This window comes from Primulina tabacum, chromosome 2 (genome assembly GCF_025594145.1).
Source record: "Primulina tabacum isolate GXHZ01 chromosome 2, ASM2559414v2, whole genome shotgun sequence".
NCBI classification, from domain to species: Eukaryota; Viridiplantae; Streptophyta; class Magnoliopsida; order Lamiales; family Gesneriaceae; genus Primulina; species Primulina tabacum.
In genome coordinates, this window is record NC_134551.1 from 6,859,623 (window position 1) to 6,881,870 (window position 22,248).

The following is a 22,248-nucleotide window of genomic DNA, read 5'->3' on the forward strand; positions in this document are numbered from 1 at the left end:
AATATAAATGTTTAAATATATTATCAATTTTATATGTTTGTTACATTTTTGTTATTATTATAATTATTTTGAAAAGACTCGTAAAATTCAGTCAATTTAAATGTGATCAAATGAGTTTCATTGATCAAATTATATTTTTTTGCCGTGTGTCTATATTTTCTGGAACAATGAATGATCATGCTAGGAAAACAAAAGAATAAATTGTGTTGGAGATGCATAAATTCGAAAAAATGGTCTTAAAATTTCATATCTTGACCTGATATATACATAATAATTAACTGTGAAGCCATCTTTTACGAGTTTGAAATGTGAAGCTCCAGGTGATTTGGAACTTTGGATTTTTCAAGCCCGACTGTTTCGGCCAATTTGATAATATGAAACAAAGTAGTTATTTTAAATATTGTATTTATAATGTTATTGTCAAATAAAAATATTAATACTATTTCCATATAGAGAGTTCATTCGTGAGCCGACTACGATCTGAGCTCGATGGTTTGCGCTCGAGTCTGTTACTCTTTTAGTTGATCTCGAGCTTGTGGAATTTCAAGAGCTCAACCAATTCTTACCTCTTGAATAAGGATCACAAGTTCCAAGGGTATTCTGCAAATTTGACTAATTTATTCTGAGTGATGGCTATTGTCAAATATTTCTTACTTAACTCAAGGAAGAAGAAAGACTCAGCTGCCTATTCAAAGAAAAAATATCTGCTGCTTTGCTTTACATTATTATACTGTGTTTAAAAAAAAAAAAAAAACCCCTCTCCTTCAAATTTTTTCTTTAAAAGAAACAGAAACAAAAACAACCTAAATCCACGCCTAGACTTCCATCAATGAACCAATGGAAGTAAGATTTTTGATGAATCAAAACACGAAACGGAAATTCCAAGAAATAAAAGACAGGTCTTCAACCGCATGGTGTTCTTGAAACAGAGTAGTGACATTTCAACGGTAATTTGGACACGTCTCCTTCGACTATGCTGGGAGGGAGAGAGAGCAAAATGAATACCAATCACTTTCAGTCTTTTCGAAACGAAATCATTTGTTTCTTTAGTGTGCCCACAAAGACGTTTGGCAGAATCACCATGCATGCCATGAATAGAGTGAACTGCAGAAATGTTGAGGGGGGAATAGTTCTTGAAGTATACACAATCAGCAACTTTAATGACTTGAAAAAGATTACTTCAAACATTGGAATTTCAATAAAAGGAAACAAATTTAAAATGGATACTACGTTTACAAATGGTAGACACAAGTTCTAGTTGATTGATGCCATCTATCCATAAGTTATTAATTCCTAAAGCAACGTTTGTGCTGTTTTTTGGGAAACAAAGCAGCCGTGATGGTGCTCGTTAAACGTTAATAGTTCATGGATAAGAGGCACTCCTATCAAATTTCATCACAAGATGGAGAACATATTGGAGCAAAGGATTTCGTTTTGGACCTTGTTTTTTGAGTCTTGACACCTCCTAAACCTCCCTTTTACCAACAAAAGATGATACTATTCCATTAATTTATCTGCTAACTTCCCTCGAACATTATCATAATCATCATCCTCATTCCTCACCACCTTCATCTCAAGCTCAACCTCTATCTGAATCATCACCACTCGAGGATATACAACCCAAACACAGTTATACATTTAAAATCAGGCTATGAGCATCGCATTCTCACATCACCTTTGCTATTTTTACTACCGTGCTTGGTGTTATTGAGTTATATTTATGGCCGACTGTAGCATCCCTTTAGTCTCTTGTTGGCTAGAGTTGGTTTCAAATTTTATTATAATTATTATTTTTATTTCGGATGATTGATGAGGGTAATGAAGGAATTTCATCTCAAAACAAATGGATGACAAACTATCGTGCCAAGGTAGGATAAAAACTACAAGGAAAAATCACAGGATTATGCCACTTTGGATGATATAAACGAGAACCAAATCAAATCAAAGAAGTAATGAGATAGCAATATTTATCGATCTTTTCCATCCCCAACTAAACACAACCATGTTGAGTATTGAAACAAAGACAGGATTGGTTTTCCATGTCACAAAGTAACTTAACTCCGGGAAGCAGAAACGAGGACGTTAAAATAATCAGGCGCTTACTTTAGAATCATCTACTTAAGAACACATACACGATAAAAACATACAGAAACATACCACAAGAGGCAATGTCAAAAAACTCCAGATTGGCCACAAAGCAAAACAGAACCTGAATAAAGAAAATGTGCCGTATATGAAAAAAAATGAAATAGAGTTGAAAGATGATGATTATAGTTCTTACAGGCAGAAGGATAGAAGCCCAATCAATGTAATAAAAGGTAGGGCAGGTGCACTTGAAGCTTCCCAAATTTCAGTAGACTTTCGGAGTCCCCAAGCAATCATGCTTGTGTACAAGAAAAAAAGAACATTCATACCAACACCTATCAGTCCCACACACAATGGTATCCTGCATAAAGAACACAGAAATTATATCTCACAAGTTATGATATGCTGAAATGTCAATCAAATTCTTTAAAGCATGAAGTACACCATTTTAATGTTCGAGAGATCAATGTCGAATGTTCGTTCATTCTTTTTATTTGTATTTTGTGTGAGATAGAGAACCTAGACTCAGGCTCTCTGTCTGGGATACCATGTTGAGCTATCTTTCTTGTAAAGAAAAATATACCATGTATGACTTAACTAATTAACTGGCTTACAAAAATCTAACTCCTAAAGCCCACAACCCACCATTACAAGATACATATATTTTCAAACATAAGAAAAATAGGAGATAGTCGTATTCCTCTATGGCACTTTTTTCCTTTGCTGTCCATTATTTTCCATTCCCAAGTCAAAGAGCAACAAATTCAAGTGGCCCAACAGATGGGGACATGCGAAAGGGGAAACCACAGCTTCATGGAGCAAATACTATAAAGAAAACCATTTTCTTGATCCAAAGGAAGCTCATCATTCTCAATCCTTAACATTTGTTATTTTGTGATTATGTATGTTATTTTAAGGCTATACAATGCACATTCAATGGTGATATAGCTAAGGCCTCACTACAATACAACTTTATTAGGAATATACTTCCCCTAACCAAATTATATAAGAATGAATAAACATCTTTATTCTCTACACTTTGTGGCGTCGTTCTCTATCACCCATGGTGGCCCCAAAACTCAACACATAACAACTCATAGATCTTAATAAGAATAAAAAATTGGCGTAAATAATTCACAATAAAACCAAAACCATTTAGCAAATTTTAGAAAACAATTTATAGATCAATCAGGTTCACCTATTCAAACCTTAAGGAATGTCGGAAAATTACGGAGACAGCCGGAAATCGGTTATTTGCTTTCCATTTTTAAAACTATGAGTCTCCAAATCTTCGAGAAAAGAGAAATAATTGAATTACTAGATAAAAAAAACTGCACCAAACTGTAACACATACTTATCTCAATTACATCTTGGTTATCATCTATCAAGAATTATGAATTAGTAATTATTGGTAACTCGTTTCATGATCACAATAATTCAGAAGCATTTGATTACAACATTTTCTGCATTCGTTCACGGAAACAAATTTTCCTTTCCATCTATTATGATTACACATTTTCCCCGCTTACCTCATTCACCTGATACTTGCTAAGATAAATAACAATATTCCATATTCACAGTCATACCTTTTGATTCGATCATCGTACCACAGGAGGTATATGAAATTTGACCTTCTATCCCCATAATATATGATGAAAATTACTGAGGAAATCCAAACTAAATTCTCCAAGATTTCTACCCATTTACGACTTCTCGAAGATGAAGGCGATCGATAAATTAGCCTCGAACATGCATCATCCTCAAGGTCATCACCACTTGAGGCATAACCTTGACTATGCCTTTGCCTCATGTATCCACCCCCGACCGGTGTTCCACCAGACATATTCGCTAACCAATCACTTGAAAAAGCAAGCGAAAGAAGTAGTTCTCTCCACAAAATTAAACTAAAATTCCTAAAATTCAAAGTCCAAATACAGATGAATGGCAGTAATATGCCACACCAAAAGCCTAATTTAAAACAACCAAAGAACTCCACCAATCGAACAGTACCGCAGACTTCATATTCCTACAGATAAACTTAAACCCACTAAGCATCTCTAAAGTCAAAGCCTCGCGTGAAAAAAAACTAAAAATCAAAATCTGACAAAACCCACATCAATGACAAGTAGAAAAAGAAAAACTTTCCCCTGTATCGATGAATTCTTGGAGGAGTATCCAGCAAAAGTCACCCTTCGGTTTCCCAGATAAAAAAAAAATACTCAAATGATCAATAATCAACAAAAATAATAAACCTTTATATACAAAAGATCCGCGTGAGTGACAGAGTGAGTGAGTGAGTGAGGGAGGGAAGGAGGCAGAGGGTTTTGAAAAGAGATTTTTGTGGACAAATTAACGAGTGCGGAAGACCGATGGATCAAAATTAAAAGAATGTTACAACAAAATAATAATTAATTAATTAATTAATTAAAGAATGTTTTGATTCGAAGTTTTCTTTTACTTTTCTTCCTCGTCAAAGTTAATGTTTATTTCATTTTTTTCCCTCCAAAATTTTGCTAAAACCATAAATTAATAGGACTGTCTAACTCGTACTGTATGTAAAAAGTCCATTGTCATTATTATAAAATTTATATTCATTTAATTTTTTTAAAAAACTTTGGAAATCCGTTGTCGTTATAATTAATAAGTTCTGAATAAATCCAAAGTTTCTTGGTACATCATTACAACCAGTTTCTTGTTATAGCAGGAAACGGACTATTTTTCAAAACAAAATTCAACAATTATTGAATACACCCAACTCAAAAGTCAAAAAATCGTGCATTTATGTGACCTGCTTTACAGGGAGGATTGAAGTCCAAATTAGCCATGTTTTGCGGATATTTTTTTGATAATTTCAATTTTTTATTTAAGATTAGTGATTGAAACATTTATATCATTTAGACAATAATTGCGTGCCTTTACATCTCCAAAACAATTTGGGGTTATTGAATCCTCTGATATGTTAATATTAATCCATTTTATGCCTTATTTTTCTCCAAAAAAAAAAATTTACATTCTCAAATCATAGCAGAATGCATTCTGCTATGATTTGATATTTCCTGTATCTCCTCCCAAACACATAATCAACCATAAATCATCACATCCCGCATTCGACTTTTAAAATTATATTTATGATAAATATTTTTGGCGGAATACTAAAAACATATATAAAAAAAATAGCATGTATTGTATCCGTGGAACCGGTGTGGCAACTTGCTTAATACAAAACTATCCATGAGAAGTAAAAGAAAATTTTTTAATTGATTTAATGTATCAACAGCTGCACAAGTTTAAAAAGTCCAACAATGTTGAGTATAAAACATCGAGAGACAAGTACCCCAAGAACTTCCTACTCTCAGATTCGCCTACGTCTGAGTGAAGTTTGTGTTCTTCGGTGGGTACGTCATCCATTATCAACCACCAAGTGATGCATCCATCAATGTTATCAGGGTCTACATGAGCCACAAGACTAACTACTTCACCATGCTCCAGCTCGAAAGCAAGGGACAAAAAATCTCTGCTCGCTTTGATACCAACAACAAGGGCCTCCTCATGCAGCCACTGGATAATATGGCTAGCAATCTACAACAAAATCTCTTTCAATTTTAGTTAAGAATATCCATTTAACACCTAACATGCTTTGTTTTGTAAGAATCCATTCCATACATTTCATATTCCCTAAATAAAATTGAAAAGGGTGGGCAAAGGAAGAGGAAAATGCAGTTCTAAACAAAAGTTAGTGTGATGCAGCTTTGTCTCAAAGAGAAGAACAAGAAACACTAAAAGGGGTAGAGAAATAATATTTGTTGCTTAAAAACTTCTACCACCCCCTACAGATTATGCTCTATCCCAGGGTAGAAATTTTGAAGAAGCAAGCAAGAAAAATATCTTATTTTTAAAAGCTAAACTTTTGTTCCCCCATCTCCATTGTGATAACTTCAAATAGGAAAGGCTGAAATCTAGCACTCAAGCAACGAACCTTGACATAATGAACAAATTCACCTAACCTAACCAGATAAGTTGCATAGGCTTGTTTAATATAATATCTTACCAAACACAGAAAAAGCAAATGAAAGCAGCTACTAAAACAAAACATTATCGTTGTTTAGGCAGAAACAGGAAACATCAAAGATGCACAATTGATAAGAGGCCAGGGTCTTTTTATGATAATAATATGCAACCTTAACTCTTCATTCTACAGACTAAGCATAACTCTATAATGCATTAATTACCTGCTGAAGGAGTATTATAGGAAGATCTGCCAAGTCACAATTGAATCCATCAACAGCACAAAACCCATCAGCCTTACCTTTGAAAAGGCCAACCACATTTGGGGCACCTTCCCCTTCTACCTTGATGGAATCATCAATCACCACCACCTTGGTCCAAAACTGAGATCTTACATTCTTCATGTTGCCAGAAGAACACAACTGAAATTGGCTTCCAGCTTGAAGAATGGATTGAGGTATCTTCATCGAGAGTATCCAGGTAGATGAACGAGAGCGCCAAGTGGGATGAGAAATCAATTGAATATATGGTGTCCTGCAAACCTTCAAAAGCATATCACTTCTAAGATAGAGTAATTTTCCTATGTGATTGTAAATTGTAATTTTTTTACTCTTATACTGTTACACATCATAATGTAACATGCTGACTGTCGAAGTGTGATGTAAATTAGGGTAAAACCAATTCCCTTAATTAAGGGATTCGGTTAGGTCAATGTACAGTTAGTCAATATGCAGATTTTTAGGAATTAGTTAGTTTCCCGAAATAGTTAGATTCCTTTTTCTGTTATTCTAGTGTATTCTGTAAATCCCTATTTATGTAACCTCTTACTGACCTATTGAATAATCGAACAAGAAGAAATTATTCCTGAATTATTTTTCCACATGGTATCAGAGCCCTAGGACATTAGTCTGGGTTCATTCCGCACAGTCCAGCCTTCATTGCTGTCCAGTTTTTTTTTCAAGCCTTCATTGCTGTCTTTTCTTTTCTATTTCCCTATCCTTCACCATGTCAATCTCTGAAACTACCATCTCCAGCAGTTCGTCTCTCCCTGATGATACCACTGCTGTCCAGAAGACCGGTGACCTGCAGAATATTCGGGCCTCCAATCGACTCAACGGGAAAAATTATCTCAAGTGGTCCCAATTCATTCGCACGTATCTCAAAGGCAAAGGAAGAATCAGCCATCTTATTGGAACGGGACCACCGAGGGAGGATCCAAAGTTTGACGCTTGGGATGAAGAGAACTCTATGATCATGTCCTGGTTATGGGACTCCATGGATCCCATGATCAGTGACACATGTATGTTCTTCCCCACAGCGAAGGAAACTTGGGACTATATCCGCCGCACCTACTCAAAAAGCCAAGGATGCTGCTCAGGTGTATGAGATAAAGACTAAAACTGCAGCCCTCAAACAAGGTACCAAATCTGTCTGCAAAATCTATGGCAAGAACTTGACTATTACCGAGTCTTTGAGATGAAATGCCCGGAGGACGCTGTACTATTGAAGAACTTTATTGAGAGAGACCGAATATATGATTTTTTGGCCGGATTAAACCCTGAATTTGATCAAGTAAGAATTCAGGTCCTTGGCTGAGAGGACACGCCGTCCCTAGAAGAGACGATCTCACTGATTCGCTCAGAAGAAAGTCGCAGGGGTATCATGCTTGAGCCACAGCACATGGATGGATCAGCACTTGCAACAAAAGGAGAGGATCTAGAGACGAATAAGGAGGCTGATATGCAAAGACCATATCCAAGCAGAGAAAATCAGTGGAAGGGGAACAAAGACAACCTATGGTGTACTCATTGCAAGAAACCAAGACACACAAGGGAAAATTGTTGGAAGCTACACGGCAAACCACCAAGCACAGAATGGGGAGCCCGAGTGGAGAAGCCGAGACCTCAAGTGCACATGGCTGAGGATCAAACCAGGGATGAAAACTCAGCAGCAGAGGGGCTTAACCGAGAGGAGATTGAGAAGCTAAAAAATTTGTTGGGGTCCCTAGAGAAGCCCTCTGGTACATGTTCTCTAGCCCTCTCAGGTAATGGTTCATTCTCTTTTTCTGTAGATGCCTCAGGAACCCTAAATGCCAACTCTTGGATAATAGACTCTGGTGCTACTGACCATATGACACCCATATCTCAGACTTTTCACTCTTATACACCATGCCCAAGTAACAGGAAAATTGTAGTGGCAAATGGCTCTGTGGCTACAGTGGCAGGCTTCGGAGACATACATATCTCCCTTATGCTTAGCCTAAAAAATGTACTTCATGTGCCAAAACTGTCCAGCAGCCTTGTCTCCATCCATAAACTCACTCGTGATCTTAAACTGCCATGTTACGTTTTTCCCTTCCTATGGTGTTTTTCAGGACCTAGCTTCGGGGAGGAACATTGGACTTGCTAAGGAAAGGGGGGGGCCTTTACTACCTTGAGTCTTCACCACAAGCCAGGAGCAATTTGTCCTTGTTTAGTTCATCCAATAAAGATACCATTTGGCTACACCATTTGCGCCTTGGTCATCCTTCCTTTAGGACTCTAAAAGTTATGTTTCCTTATTTATTTCAAGGATTAGATATTTCGGAATTTCATTGTGACACATGTGAATTGGCAAAACATACTCGAGTATCTTTTCCTATCAGTAATAAAAGAAGTTCTTCTCCTTTCCATTTAATTCATAGTGATGTATGGGGTCCCTCTCGGATACCTAACATTTCTGGGGCCCGTTGGTTTGTCTCTTTGATTGATGATTGCACTCGTGTCACATGGATATTTCTCCTTAAACATAAATCTGAAGTTAGCACTATTATACCAAATTTCCATGCGATGATTCAAAATCAATTTGGAGTAAAAATAAAAAGGTTTAGGACAGACAATGCCACAGATTACTTCAACCAAATCCTATCACCCTATTTCCTGTCACATGGCATTATCCATGACTCATCGTGTGTTCAAACACCTCAACAAAATGGGGTGGTTGAAAGGAAAAATGGACACTTGCTAAACACTACCCGAGCCCTACTTCTTCATGGAAACGTTCCTAAGACCTATTGGGGGGAAGCTGTCCTTACAGCCACACACATGATTAATAGACTTCCTTCACGGGTGCTCGACAACAAGAGTCCAGTAGAGTGCCTTAACAGCTTCTATCCTCACTTTAGAACCTCAAACGGCCTCACCCCTAGGGTATTTGGGTGCACTGCCTTTGTTCATGTCCATAACACCCAAAGAGATAAGTTGGATCCCCGAGCCATCAAATGTATGTTCCTCGGTTACTCAGCCACTAAAAAGGGGTACAAGTGCTATAATCCTTCTTCCAGAAAATCGTACATCTCTATCGATGTTACCTTCAGTGAAAATAAACCGTTCTTCTCCAAGTCCTCTCTTCAAGGGGAGAGTCCACTAGAAGATAGTCCTTGGGAATCCTTTGAACCGATCCACACTCTTGATCTCCCTCCTATACCAACCGAGCCTTATCCTACTCCTACTGAGTCCGAGCCTTCTAACCCCACAAATGTGTCATCTTCCCACAAGTTTCCTAGGTTCTCTCAGGTGTACTCAAGGAGGAAGACTGCCCCGTAACAGACTCAAGTCCAAGCTTCCAATCCAGACTACGGAAATGAGACCACGGTAAGTCCCGAACACCCTTCTCATATTCAACAGATTGAAACACCAACCATTGGCCCAACAAATGACCTAGACCTTCCTATTGCCATCAGAAAAGATACCCGGGAATGCACTAAACGACCACTATACCCATTATCTCACTATGTTTCCCTTATAAACCTATCGCCAGCCCACAAAAAATTCATTGTCAGTTTAAACACCATTGCAATCCCTACTACTATCTCTGAGGCATTGTCAAAAGGGGAATGGAGAGATGCTATGGGAGAAGAAATGAAAGCATTGGAAAAGAATAAAACCTGGGAGGTTGTGAATAAACCAGAGGGAAAGAACATTGTTGACTGTAAATGGATTTTTTCACTGAAATACAAGGCTGATGGATCCCTTGAGAGATACAAGGCAAGGTTGGTAGCCAAAGGGTATACTCAGACGTATGGAGTTGATTATCTGGAAACTTTTGCCCCGGTTGCCAAAATGAACACTGTGAGAATTCTTTTGTCATTAGCTGCTCACTATAGCTGGCAACTTCTGCAGTATGATGTTAAGAATGCTTTCCTCCATGGTGACTTAGATGAAGAAATCTACATGCACACCCCACCGGGTTTTGATGGAGAATCAAGCAATAAGGTGTGCAAATTAAAGAAGGCTCTTTATGGGTTAAAACAATCTCCAAGGGCATGGTTCGGGAGGTTTGCAAACTTTATGAAGGAATCTGGATACAAACAAAGCCAAGGTGATCACACCATCTTCATTAAACACTCCTCTGCAGGGGGAGTAACGGCTCTTCTAGTCTATGTCGACGACATCATAGTAACCGGGAATGATGAAGAAGAAAAGCTCGAATTAAAGGGAAGATTGGGAAAGGAGTTTGAGATAAAAGAACTGGGCAGGTTGAAGTACTTTCTCGGTATTGAGGTGGCTTATTCTACACACGGGATTTTCATCTCTCAACAAAAATACATTACAGACCTACTTACCGAGACAGGAAAGGCTGGGTGTAAACCGGCCCCTACTCCAATGGATCCGAATCACAAATTGGGAGAAGATAAAGAGGAATCAGCAGTTGATAAAAGGATGTACCAGAGGTTAGTTGGTAGACTCATATACCTCGCTCATACTCGGCCAGATATAGCCTACTCAGTTAGTGTGATCAGCCAATTCATGCATGATCCAAGAGAGTCACATCTTCAAGCTGCAAATAGGGTACTTCATTATTTGAAAGGGAACCCAGGGAAAGGGATTCTGTTCAAAAGGAACGAGAGGCTTACTGTAGAAGCCTACACCGACGCTGACTATGCATGATCCCTCGTAAATAGAAGGTCTACTTCGGGGTATTGTACGTTTCTAGGTGGCAACCTAGTAACATGGAGGAGTAAGAAGCAGAATGTAGTGGCCAGGTCCTCAGCCGAAGCAGAATTCAGGGCGATTGCTCAAGGGCTATGCGAAATACTATGGCTAAAGATTATTTTGGATGATCTACGGGTCAAGGTAGAAGGTCCCATGAAACTCTACAGTGACAACAAGTCCGCAATCAACATTGCACATAATCCTATACAACACGATAGGACAAAGCATATTGAGATTGACAGACACTTCATCAAAGAGAAATTGGAGAGAAAACTAGTGTGTATGTCCTATGTTCCAACTGGGTGCCAGTTGGCTGATGTTCTGACTAAGGGACTAAGCAGTTCAAGTTTTCATGGGCTCATATCCAAGCTGGGAATGGAAGACATCTATTCCTCAGCTTGAGGGGGAGTGTCGAAGTGTGATGTAAATTAGGGTAAAACCAATTCCCTTAATTAAGGGATTCGGTTAGGTCAATGTACAGTTAGTCAATATGCAGATTTTTAGGAATTAGTTAGTTTCCTGAAATAGTTAGATTCCTTTTTTCTGTTATTCTAGTGTATTCTGTAAATCCCTATTTATGTAACCTCTTACTGACCTATTGAATAATCGAACAAGGAAGAAATTATTCCTGAATTATTTTTCCACACCGACAGAAATTAATAGCATAATACCAGACTTTCCAGCACTAACAGAACTTTATTTGAGAAGATTCTGTGAGCTATAGACATGCAGAAATGGCCAAGAATGTTTGAGCTGTCCTTTACGGATTGACTGGCACTTCGAGTTCCAAATGAAAATGTAGCTGCATTTTTTGATCTGACGAACGCATATTCATGATATAATTGCCTCAAATAAATCTCAAAACCAACTCGGTTTGGTATCCCTGATATCTTCGCTTTCTCTATCCCTGCTCCAAAATTTAGCCCATCAAATGATCCCAAAGCTTCATCTGTAGCTTCATTAGGTGAATTTTTGTTCGATGCACGGGAAGTTTGATGAACTTGATCGGATATTAAAAGTGAAATGGAGACAGATGCTTCTTGATCAATACTAAGGCGTAAGTAGTTCTCTCTGATACCGGTCAAATTGGCAGCTAATGATGGACTACATGCTTCGCGATTTACCAGATCGAACACCTAAATCAGGCAACGAAATACAAAAAATAGTTTAGACATACACAATTTGAGTAGAAATCTCCTCTTTAAAGGGATCTATAAAGTAAATGTTCAGCAGCGACTCTAGAGAGAACAGTTACAAATCAATTACATGTTCATCATATATCGCCCTATATACGTCACGGAGGATAGAATGAATTCCCCTCACACATTCATCATCACTCGCATGTTCTTCTCTAGTTTCTTTGGCAGATTTTTCAGACAAGGTCTGTAGCTTTGTCACATTATAGTTTCTCCCATAATAAGCAGAACTAAAACCAAGAAACTCTAAGTGAAGGTAACGGCGTGAATTTTGAGGCAAATTTACAGCAAGCATTCCAGCCGCATCATGCTCAACAAGAATTGTAGACATAGATGATGGACGGAAAGCAGAAGCCAAATCATATAATGAACCGTCAGATAAATCAATGTAGAAGCCCTCCTTTCCAGAGGCAGCAGCCACCAAACGGTGTCGTTTAACTTTCCAATTTTGTTGCAATCTGTCATCCATGAGAAATGTGGCCAAAAGTTCAACATTAAGAGGAATGAAAAATTATGTCCGACATATGATACTGGTCTTGTGCACAGAAAAATGGAAGTTTTTTACTTCCATGGGACAATCCAGATTTACCTAATGAGGGCACCATAGAATCTAGCTTCTCTGGCCACCTGCTCTTCCAATGCTTTAGCAGATTGCTTGAAATTTTTACCAAGATGCTAAACCATGAAAGAAAGAATACAAACATAATGCATCATAGCATTGAAATGCAGAAAAAATAGACAACAGCCTGAAATACATTCTCAAACCTGCTAAGAAAATACAAACCAATATATCATACCAAAAAAAAGAAAAAGAAATCATCACGGCTGTAATAATACAAGACTAAAACTGGAAAAAAAAATGCAGGATATAATAAATAAAATACCCGAAAACTTTGTAGCTTGGTTGTTGTAGACACAGCAAGGTCAGAGAGATGCTCGCAAGGCAATTGCTTTGGCCGCGTCATGCCAGCTACTGTTACAGAATCATTTGCCTCTACCTATATAAACCATATCATATATTCAGTGTAGTGAAAAACAAAATTTTGGCCATACTTTTCTTTGAACCCTCCATTTACCATGTTTCTTGTTCTAAATTATTATCTCATAATTACAGACTGCAAATAGAGATCTAGCAGAATGAGCCAAAAAAATCAACTTCCAAAAAGTTCATCAAGGTATCCCAGCCTGTCTGACTAATCTCTAAACCATAAGACATTGGAAAATCCCACTATCGTGCTTACTATTATCAAGAGAATTGAAAATTAGAATGAAGTCCAGAAATAGGTTGATCAAAATGCATATGAGCTAAAGCCAAAAACGCAATAAACAACTAAACACTCAAATTATGTAATACTACAAGCTAATTCTGTCAATTTGACAACAGAATACCAAAAACGTGTAAAAGCAGAGTAACCACAGGAACAACACCATGATTCATCCTACAGGGTAAAGTTTGCCCATGATTAATGCTACTATGTACCCTCAATTAGATTTAGTACCTACTTTGTTTTGGTCTATTCATTGTGTACAAGCTAATTATTGAAATCTGATGACAGAATATAAAAAATTGTGCAAATTTATAAAGGTAAATAAAGGAATAAAGTCATGAACTCATCATTTATCCTACAGTGTAACAGGAGGCATATGTAGGCACCATCTAAGAAGGTAGAACCTAAGTGGGTATGTCCGCAGCTGAGGGAGGTGGTTCACTTTGCATATTTTCCCATGCTTAAAGCTACTTTGCACCCTCAATTAGGCCATAATAAGGATTCCTGAGAGGACGCCTTTTACATGCTATCCTTAAGAATTTGCTTTTCATAATAGCAATCCAACTTAGACTATGATCTTTATTATCATGTTTAAGTTACAATTTGTCTACAAACGTGTAAAGAGAAACTATCATACTATAAGGAAACTATATAACCTTCTCAAAAGCTATATTAGTCGAGCCTTGTAAAACATCTTTTAGCTAATTAACAAGAAATTCGGAATCAAAGAAGGAATCCTCCTCCTCCAGACTAAAATTTTAAATGGTACAAAGTGGACATATTACACGCACCCACTCATGTCAAGTAAGTTATATATCATCCTATTTGGGATTTAAAGTACAAACATGCGGGAAAATAGATTGGCATATTCACGTGTGTACAATTCAATAAATTTACCGTATTAATGAGATCGATGATAACAGAGAGCTCTTGGTGAGCAAGCTGTAGATTCTCGACTAAGCTCTGCCATTGCCATGATTGCTGATTGTTGGTTGTAACATCATTCGCAGAAGTCGCACTTTCCTTCTTCTGCTTCTTATTGGGATCTTCTCTCTCCACCACCCAAGCAAAATCAATTCTCCTTGTCAAGTTTACTCTCTTCTCATCATAACCCACATCACTGCCACACGTATAAGAACATACACATCATCTATATGTCAATCAATGCATAATATGCAATGGAAAATGAAAGTGGGCAAGTCAGACAATGGAAAGCGTTCAAAGCCATTTTCCTCTATAGCATCCAGGCGTTTTATTGGGAGCTTATCAAGAGAGACTTTAAGATCTCCGGCCATTTATCTTCGAAATATTTCAGGGAAATTTACACCAATAGACGTGAACCAGAGATTGAGGAGACAGAAAGAGAGATCTCTCAGCAGGGAAGCATTAAATCATGACAGTTGACGAGGCCTTCGCAGAGATTTGGATATGAGTGACAAATATAAGCAGTTGTTGTCTGAAATGTAGAAAGAATATGTAAGACAATTAAAATGCATTGTATGATACAAAAACAAGTAACAAAAGAAAGCTGAATTGTTGAAATTCAAATGAAAATAATAAAAATAGAAGATTTCTATCGAGGGTCATCCTAACCACTAATCGTCCCAAAAATATTTGCGTGCTTTATCTAAACCAACCAATCATATTGCATTTTTTTAAGTTCAGTTTCTTACATATCATTCACCCATTTTAAAACCCCACACAGCTTGTGAAAAATAACAAACTCTGTTTTAGCAAAAACAACATAAACTTGTTAGAGATAGGGGTTGCCTAGTCAACACAAATGGTCGATGGGTAGTAGAAGTAGCTTGAGCAGTTAGTCAAAATAAATTTTTGGGTCATTTCCCTCGTCTGTATTCTTTCTGATTCAGAGCTTTAGGTCTGCACTTTTTCATCAATGAAAACGACTTTGTTCTTCTAATATGGTATCAGAACAAAAGGAGAAAACTCTGATCGATCTTCTCTAATCGATCTTCAGTTCGCTTTAATATCATCAGCTCCACCTCTCGATCTGTTCGATTTTTCCTTCGAAGATGGTGAAACGCGGTGGTCAAGCGGTTAACAATAATGCAAATCAAACTTCCGTGAATCGCATCTTTGCTGAAGACTCGAGTAGTCCATTTTTCCTGCAGAATGGGATCATCTAGGTCTTATTCTCGTATCTCACCCACTTTCTGGCTTGAATTACAATACTTGGAGCAGAGCTATGATCATGGCATTGACTGGTAAAAATAAGCTAGGTTTTGTGGATAATACTATAGCTCGGCCTTCACCCGATGATCTCTTGTACAGTGCCTGGAATCGCTGCAACAATATGGTGACACGTCTTGGATTTTAAATGTTATTGTCCGTGAGATTGCTGATAGTCTGATGTGCATATCGACTTGCCATAAGGTCTGGCTCGATCTGCGTGATCGCTTCCAACATAGCAATGCGCCAAGGATTTATCAAATTAAGAAGTTGCTTAGTGTTCTTTTTTTCTTTTGGATCAGAAACTAATAATTTATTATAATAATATTAATTTGGGTTACAAAACAAAGTGGATGAGCGATCCACAAATCAACTCATGAAATAAAATCTAGAAACTCGTCAAAAGCGAATAAAACACCAATCCCTGACTAGGTGTGAGTGTGACAAAAGCAAATGTTGAAACATAGGTATGCTAAGCGTCCATCTCGCTACGTTGAATCTGATCTTCTCCCATAAATCTTCCCAAGAATCTTCCTTGTCGTTGAAAATTCTGTTATTTTGCTGCATCCATACCGACCAAAATATACAATGAACAATAATGCACCAGAAATTCCTAACGCCCTTGCCATTGAGAAATCCGTTCTCCATAACAAGCAAGTCTTTCGAATTTTGTGGAAAAGTCCACTCAAAACCCAAGTATTGCATAACCTTGATCCAAATACGTCTCGTAAAGGAACAATGTATCAATAGATGATCTTGGTTCTCCTCATTTTCCTTGCACAAAGCGCACCGCTGTGTACATAAAGCAGAACCCGGATTTTTTTTCTACAGTTTATCATTTGTTTGCAATTTTCCCAGCGCAACTATCCAAGAGAACACCTTCACCTTATGTGTGATTGGGACTTTCCAAAAGTTAGTGACAAAAGGGAAATTGGGAGTATTAATGTGCTGGAAAAAAGAGAACAACTTCATTTCTAAATCAAGGATCTCTGAGTGTCAGTTCCTACTACACAAAGTTGTGAATGCTTTGGGATGAATTGAAAGACTATCAGCATGTTTCCGTCTGCCAATGTGGATCGATGAAAGATTGAGTGAACTATAAGAGTCAGGAATGTGTTATGCAGTTCCTAATGGGGCTGATTGTTGAATGAGTCATATGCTCAGGTACGTGCACAAATATTGTTAGTTGATCCTCTTCCTGCCATTGTTAAGGTGTTTTCTCTTGTGGTTCAAGAGCAAAGACAAAGGTCTATTACAACGGAAACTACCAAATCAGACATTGATGTTCCCTTTGTGTCGAGTGTGTCCACTGTTGTGGGTACTACCAAGAAATTCTTGAATTCCAGAGGCAAAGGTGATAAAGTTTGCTCTCATTCCAACTACACGAATCATACAGTCGATAAGGGTTACAAATTGCATGCTTTTTCCTCCTGGACATCCTAAGTTTGGGACAAACCATTCTTTGGGAAAGCACAAGCATGTCAAACTTATGCTCAGCCAGAGCTTGCCTCGAATGTGTCTGTTGATTCTCTCACGCATGGACAGTGTAATGAGCTTATTGAACTTTTGAGCTCCAAAATTCAAACAATGAGTAGCTCCACTTTGGAACGACAACAGCAAGAGTCATCGATGTCCTGTTTCAACGGTATTTTTTCCCTATTCGATTCTTTTCCTGCCATACAGCATCTGGATTGGGTAATAGATATAGGAGCCACACATCACATATGTTGCTCCATGTCTCTCTTTACCATGTTTAGGCAAATCAATTCCAAAGTGATTCTGCCAAATAATTCTTCAATCAATGTTACCCATGTTGGTTCTGTTCAGTTAATCAGTGAACTTTCTCTACATGATGTATTTTGCCACAATTTAAATTCAATTTGTTTTCCATCACTTCTCTTACTAACTCCCTTTCATGTTCAGTTTGTTTCTTCTCTAATGTTTGTAAAGTCCAGGATATCAACCAAGCCAAGATGATTGGGATGGATAGGCGTGTTGGAAATCTCTGCGTGCTGAGCAAGTTTGGGAATGTGTCTTCTCCGGTCGTTTGTAACACCTCCATTGATCTTTAACATTTAAGGCATTTTCGCATGGGACATCCTTCATTTGTTAAGCTTTCTGCCTTGAATAAACATTTGGGTTCTATCTTTGTAAAACAAAATCATATACCGTGTTCCATTTTGCCACTTATCAAAGCAGAAGCAATTACCATTTGTTTCTCAACATAATGTGTGTAATGCATCTTTTGAACTTTTGCATATTGACGTTTGGGGTCCTTTTAGTCCAGTTTCAGTTGAGGGACATATATATTTCTTGACCATAGTAGATGACCATTCTCGTTTTACATGGACCTACATGTTGAAAGCTTTAGCACAGAGTGATGTTCACATTTTTCCATTCTCGTTTCTTGACCAACACATTTACTTGGACCATTCTCGTTTCTTGACCATAGCCAAGAGTGATGTCCAACACATTTTTCCAGTCTATTATCAAATGATACACAATCAATTTGACGTCAACATTAAAGGGGTTCGGAGTGACAATGCTCCAAAACTTAACTTCACAAACTTTTTCCATCGAAAAGGGATTGTTCATTTTCATTCTCGTGTTGAGAGACCACAACAGAATTATGTTGTTGAGCGAAAACATCAGCATATCCTGAATGTGGGCCGAGCACTTCTTTTTCAATCCAACTTTCCCCTGGTAAATTGGCCTGATTGTATCCTTACTGCTGTTCACTTGACCAACCGAACCCCATCAACTTCACTTGCAAATAAGTCACCCTTTGAGTTGTTGCACCTCAAACTGCCCTCTTATTCTCAGTTTCTCACTTGAAAATCTTTGGTTGTTTGTGCTTTGCCTCAACACTTGTCTCTGCTCGAGACAAATTCTCATCTCGAGCCATCAAATTTGTGTTCATGGGATATCCACCAGGCTACAAAGGCTATAAATTGTTAAATATGGAGACTAATGAGCTGTTTATTTCACAGGATGTTGTCTTTCATGAACAATCCTTTCCTTTCAAAGACACTATCTTCCCATGCTTCTCCGGACATATTTTTTGATAGTGTCATCCCAACCAATGATTCCTCATTAATCATTCCCAATAACTTGCAAAAGCACACTAGATCCAATTGTCTCATTCATGCCCCACCTCATCTCCGTGACTATCATTGCTTTACAATTACATCTACCCTTCCTTGTACGACAACACATCCTTTGTCTGACTATCTTACTTCTCATAGACTTTCGCCTACCTTCTCTGCCCTTGTCAATAATATATCATCTGTCCTTGAACCAGAACACTACTCTCAAGTTGTTGTTCTTCCCGCGTGGAGACAAGCAATGGCTGATGAACTCAACGCTTTATAAGTAAATAACACTTGGTCAATCGTCACCTTACCTCATGGCAAATCTGTTATTGGCTGCCGTTGGGTCTACAAAGCCAAATTTTCCGCTGATGGTTCCCTGCAGCGCCACAAGGCGCGCCTAGTTGCCAAAGGGTACACGCAACAGGAAGGCATTGACTATCTTGACACTTTTGCTCAGTGGCTAAACTCGTGACTGTCAAAGTTTTGTTAGCTTTAGCTGCTGTCCGAGGTTGGTTGTTAATCCAACTTGATGTCAATAATGTTTTCCTCCACGGTGATCTCTTGGAAGAAGTCTATATGTCTCTGCCACGGGGGTATTGTAGAGAGGAGGAGATTCTACCGCCAAATGTTGTGTGTAAACTTCACAAATCAAAATATAGTTTAAAACAAGCTTTTTGCCAGTGGTTTGCTAAGTTTTCTGGTGCATTATTAGACATAGGCTTCTCACAATCTCATGCCGATGACTCTTTATTCCTACGGACAAGAGAAAGTCCTTTCGTTGCTCTATTAGTTTACGTTGATGATATTTTTATTGCCACTAATTGTGAGAAAGAGGCTAGTGAGTTAAAGGTATATCTTGACAGCAAATTTCAGTTGAAGGATTGACAGCAAATTTTGGTTGAAGGATTTGGGAGAGTTAAAATATTTTTTGGGCATAGAGGTGGCTAGATCACAATGTGGTATCTCGATTTGTCACCGAAACTATGCTTTGAAACTACTCACAAAAGCTGGCCTTCTTGGTTGCAAACCGAGGTCCACACCTATGGATGCAAACACCAAACTTTCTCTTGATGATGGGGAGTTGATCTCTAATCCCACTGTATATAAAAGACTGATAGGACGCTTTATATATCTCACAATTACTCGTCCTGACTTGACTTGTGTTGTGAACAAGCTGAGCCAGTATGTTTCTAAACCGCATTCATCTCATATGGAAGCAGCATTGAATGTTTTGAGATATATTAAAGGAACAACTGGACAAGGTTTGATGTACAAGAATGCATCTGATTTGAAACTTAAGTTTTTTTCGGATGCATATTGGGGTTCGTGTCTAGACACACGAAGATCAGTCACATGTTTTTGTGTATTCCTTGGTGAATCTATGGTGTCTTGGAGATCGAAGAAGCAGCAAACAATCTCGAGATCTTCTGCTGAAGCTGAGTACAGATCTATGGCAGCAGCAACTTGCGAAGTTTTGTGGATCAGAACACTGCTTAAAGATTTGGGAGTTGCAAATAATGAACCATCAGTACTGTTTTGTGATAGCCAAGCTGCTATACACATTGGCTCCAATCCAGTTTTTCACGAGCGGACTAAACACATTGATATAGATTGTCACATTGTGTGTGAACAAGTGCAGGCAAGAGTCATCAAGTTGATGCATGTCTCTTCGGAATTACAACTAGCAGATTTGTTCACAAAGCCGTTGTTCTGCTCGCGTTTTAAGGATCTTATAGTCAAGATGGGAGTGCACAACATTCACTCACATCTTGAGGGGGAGTGTTAGAGATAGGATTTGCCTAGTCAGCACAAATGGTCAATGGGTAGTATGAGTAGCTTGAGATCAGTTAGTCAAAATAAGTTTTTGGGTCATTTCCCTTGTCTGTATTCTTTCTGATTCAGAGCTTTAGCTCTGCACTTTTTCATCGATGAAAACGACTTTGTTCTTATAATAAAACTGCCCCAGGAAAGAGAACAATTCATCTGTCCATTAGCTGAGACTACATAGCCTTCTGTACATCCAAAAGTTCATCGGCCTATCCCAACAGATGCCATTCCAAGCAATGATGCTAAACAAGCCAGATTTCTCAACACGAAATTTGATTTCATGGAATTAGTGAGTGTGCGAGGAGAGAGGACTCAAAAATCATCTACCATTACCAGTGAAATCCCGGAAATAAATAAGTAGACAGGAATTATACATTTTCGATCGAAGTCGCAACCACTATAGTCTGACCTAATTCTTAAGTGCAATCAAAACTGGAAGCCATTTACACACGACATAAAATGAAAAGCAAGCCACAACAAATGTACCTGACTCACGTCATCGTCGGATATTAGGCGGCGGCGGCCCCAATACAGGGGACGTATCGCAACAGTATTAAATCTCTTATTTTTTCGATAATTAATAAATATAAATAAAATAAAATGATAGTATTAAAATGTCATATTTTATAGTTGGATCACAACAAAAATAATCCGATCCCATAAACCTATCCAAACATAACCTTAATATATTCGTGTCATAAAATGTTACCTGGCCACCTGCAGCTGCGCTTTCTTTCCCAAACCCATTTTCCCTTTTCCTCCCTATCAACGAGACTGGTAAAATTGAAATTTTTACTGCAAAATCGAAGGCATTGCTTCTGCCGGAACTAATCAAATCAAACATATTATTATTTATTTAAATATATTCAACATCATATTCAAATATTTTAATAAACACAATTATACAATTTATAATCACATCAACCTTACTAAACGAAGTATAAGCATAACACTCGTCATTTATTTAACAATTATTCTTAGTTTACGAAACATGTTTTTTCGGCATATTGTTTATTTTAAAAAAAATTAATATTTTTGAGATATACATATATATTTAAAAAAATGTAAAATGTTAATTTTTAAAAATTAAAAATAAAAAACTCATCAAAAAGATAAGTAATTAAACAAACTAAAAAACAAAAAACTAAGGTAAAATTGCCTTTAAATCTTATACTAAAACTTGGATTTATGGTCAGTTTCTGTAAAAAAAATTATATATATATATATGTTCACACTCTTTGATTCACAAAAAAATTTATATATTTTATGAGCCCACGTGTCTTATTAAAATCATTATAATTAATTGAAAATATTGTACTAATATATAACATTTGATCATCAAGTTGTTATGATCAAACGATTACCACTGGACCAAAAGTTATAACTGTTAGTCAAGACGGAACTTTATTTTCTTATAATCATGGCAGCACGCAGAGTGCACTTATTTAGATGCTAATAGATCGGGTTGTTAAGCCCATTAATCTGGAGAGATGTGTTTTTATCTGCTGGTACTGTCACATATCCCTTGTATATCAATTTTACTCTTTTATTTAGTATCGGATCTGTCCATAACAGATGTAGTATTACCCATTAAGATGTGATGTTACTTTTT

At 37.6% G+C, this 22,248-nt stretch overlaps 2 protein-coding genes across 4 annotated transcripts; both read right to left on the reverse strand.

Moving 5' to 3' along the window:
* Positions 1–668: 668 nt before the first annotated feature.
* Positions 669–4,456, reverse strand: LOC142528660 (uncharacterized). Its single transcript, XM_075633753.1, has 4 exons — positions 3,672–4,456; positions 2,282–2,446; positions 2,158–2,209; positions 669–1,104 (listed from the first exon to the last, which is right to left on the reverse strand). Exons 1-4 carry the CDS (start codon positions 3,926–3,928, stop codon positions 1,015–1,017), a joined length of 564 nt encoding a protein of 187 aa, XP_075489868.1. The 5' UTR covers positions 3,929–4,456; the 3' UTR covers positions 669–1,014.
* An 861-nt stretch (positions 4,457–5,317) lies between these two features.
* Positions 5,318–21,262, reverse strand: LOC142528669 (mediator of RNA polymerase II transcription subunit 17-like). 3 transcript variants are annotated; one of them, XM_075633765.1, is made up of 9 exons: positions 21,123–21,262; positions 14,734–14,983; positions 14,425–14,647; positions 13,144–13,257; positions 12,849–12,934; positions 12,330–12,717; positions 11,735–12,199; positions 6,315–6,632; positions 5,318–5,664 (listed from the first exon to the last, which is right to left on the reverse strand). In XM_075633765.1, exons 2-9 carry the CDS (start codon positions 14,820–14,822, stop codon positions 5,356–5,358), a joined length of 1,992 nt encoding a protein of 663 aa, XP_075489880.1. In that variant the 5' UTR covers positions 14,823–14,983; positions 21,123–21,262; the 3' UTR covers positions 5,318–5,355. The 3 variants fall into 3 exon arrangements, with proteins under 3 accessions (XP_075489880.1, XP_075489887.1, XP_075489894.1); XM_075633772.1 differs by having other exon boundaries at positions 21,132–21,189; XM_075633779.1 differs by having other exon boundaries at positions 5,449–5,664; positions 6,392–6,632.
* Between the last annotated feature and the right edge of the window lie 986 nt (positions 21,263–22,248).